Below are 2,083 nucleotides of genomic sequence, written 5' to 3' on the forward strand. Positions count from 1 at the left end.
GCCAGTTAGAATGGCGATCATTAACAAGTCAGGAAACAACAGATGCTGGAGAGGGTGTGGAGAAATAGGAACACTTTTACACTGTTGGGAGTGTAAATGAGTTCAACCATTATGGAAAACAGTGTGGCGATTACTCAAGGATCTAGAACTAGAAAAACCATTTGACCCATCCATCCCATTACTGGGTATATACCCAAAGGATTATAAATCATGCTACTGTAAAGATATATGCACACGTATGTTTATTGTGGCACTGTTCACAATAGCAGAGACTTGGAACCAATCCAAATGTCCGTCAATGATAGACTGGATTAAGAAAATGTGGCACATATACACCATGGAATACTGTGCAGCCATAAAAAAGGATGAGTTCATGTCCTTTGCAGGGACATAGATGAAGCCAGAAACCATCCTCAGCAAACTATCACAAGGACAGAAAACCAGACACCACATGTTCTCACTTATAGGTGGGAGTTGAACTATGAGAACAGATGGACACAGAGTGGGGAATATCACACACCAGGGCCTGTTAGGGGTGGGGATTTGAGGGAGGGATAGTATTAGGAGAAATACCTAATGTAAATGACAAGTTGATGGGTGCAACAAACCAACATGGCACATGTATACTTACGTAACAAACCTGCACATTGTGGACATGTACCCTGGAACTTAAAGTATAATTAAAAAGAAAAAAAGCAGTGGTGGCAGATAAAGCAAATGGAGTGCTATTACCAGGACATGTGCTAGAGGCTACCCATCCCTGAATTCAGACCTGCTGTGGTAAAGAATGGGTGTAATTGAAGCTGTAAGATTACGCAAAGGAGACGACAGAAGAAAACATTTTTAATCATGATTTCTCTTTTACAGCCAGAAAAGAGCATAAGATGGAAGAAAGTCACTTAGAGAATGCACAGAAAAGGTAAGCAGCTCTAATGTGGCCCCAGTTCTTTCTTTGACTAGCCATTCTTTTGTGTTATTATTATGAAGTGCATTCATTTTACTATGCAGTTCTATCTCCAAAACATTTTCACTTCCCCAACTGAAACTTTGCACCCTTTGAACACAAATTTCCCATTCCCCTGTCCCCAGGCAGCCACCATTCTACTTTCTGTCTCTGTGACTTTCACTACTTTAGCTACCTCATGCAGTTGAGGTCATCTAGTATTTGTCCTTGTGTGACTGGCTTCTTTCCTGTAGCATAATGTTTGACTAGCCATACTTTCAGCCCCATGTGTTAAGGCTATGCATCCATAAGCAATAAACTTCACTTGGAAGCTGGAGTGAAAGCACTGTAGGAGGACTCAGGAATATTTTTCCTCAGGAAGCAGGGATCATCCAGAAGTGACTCACCTGCCTCACATGCATGTCATGACACTATTCTGCCTGTTTGCCTCTCCTGCATTGCTTGTTCCTGAACTGCTTCATGGAAGTCAGGGACAGTTTGATCCTTCCTAGCATTACAGCCAGATCAAACTAATTATTGTAGACACCTAAGAGACTTATTATGTCTTTCCTCAGCTTCTAGAGAAGAATATTATAAACAAGGGACAGGTAGGGAGAAGGGGCTGTCCATATGTTCAGGTAGGGAGAAGGGGCTGACCATATGCCCATACAGCATATGGACATTTCCCCCCAGAAGTTGGGAAAGACCTCAGAGGTCTTCTGTTCAGCCTCATGTCACCCACTTCAGGCATCTTCCTTGCTCTGTGTCTCTCTCTCAATAGACACCAGAGGGGAACCATTCACTCCTAATCATCAGCAGTTCTCACCCCTTAGGGCTTTTTCCTTTTTGTTAATTGACCAGGTTAGTCAACATGGCTCTCCCTCCCTCGTAGAAGAATGAGTGGCAGTAGACAGAGGTGTTCTCATATGTAAGGCTGAAATTTGAGATACATTTTGCTGGTACCAATTCTAAAAGTACTGTTAAATTAGATGAGAGGTAGGAGTAGGAGACAGCATATAAGGACAAATGAGCTTTACAAATGTGTGAGAGGAACAGTCGCCCAGTTAGGAATTTAAATGCAAATAAACAGATTGTAGAAATTCACCATTTTCCCCCTGTTTAACCACAATTTCCAAGACT

General features: G+C 42.1%; 1 protein-coding gene across 2 annotated transcripts in view; it reads left to right on the forward strand.

Annotated features, from left to right (window-relative positions):
• The window catches only part of FMN1 (formin 1), a 388,608-nt gene that overhangs the window by 358,677 nt on the left and 27,848 nt on the right, over nucleotides 1-2,083 (forward strand). For both annotated transcript variants that reach the window (XM_011989115.1, XM_011989116.1), the window contains one exon: nucleotides 868-919. In XM_011989115.1, coding sequence (XP_011844505.1) covers nucleotides 868-919 — 52 coding nt within the window. The remainder of the gene's footprint in view (nucleotides 1-867; nucleotides 920-2,083) is intronic.

The sequence above is a fragment of the Mandrillus leucophaeus genome, unplaced genomic scaffold (assembly GCF_000951045.1).
Source record: "Mandrillus leucophaeus isolate KB7577 unplaced genomic scaffold, Mleu.le_1.0 Scaffold347, whole genome shotgun sequence".
In the NCBI taxonomy this organism is placed as follows: domain Eukaryota; kingdom Metazoa; phylum Chordata; class Mammalia; order Primates; family Cercopithecidae; genus Mandrillus; species Mandrillus leucophaeus.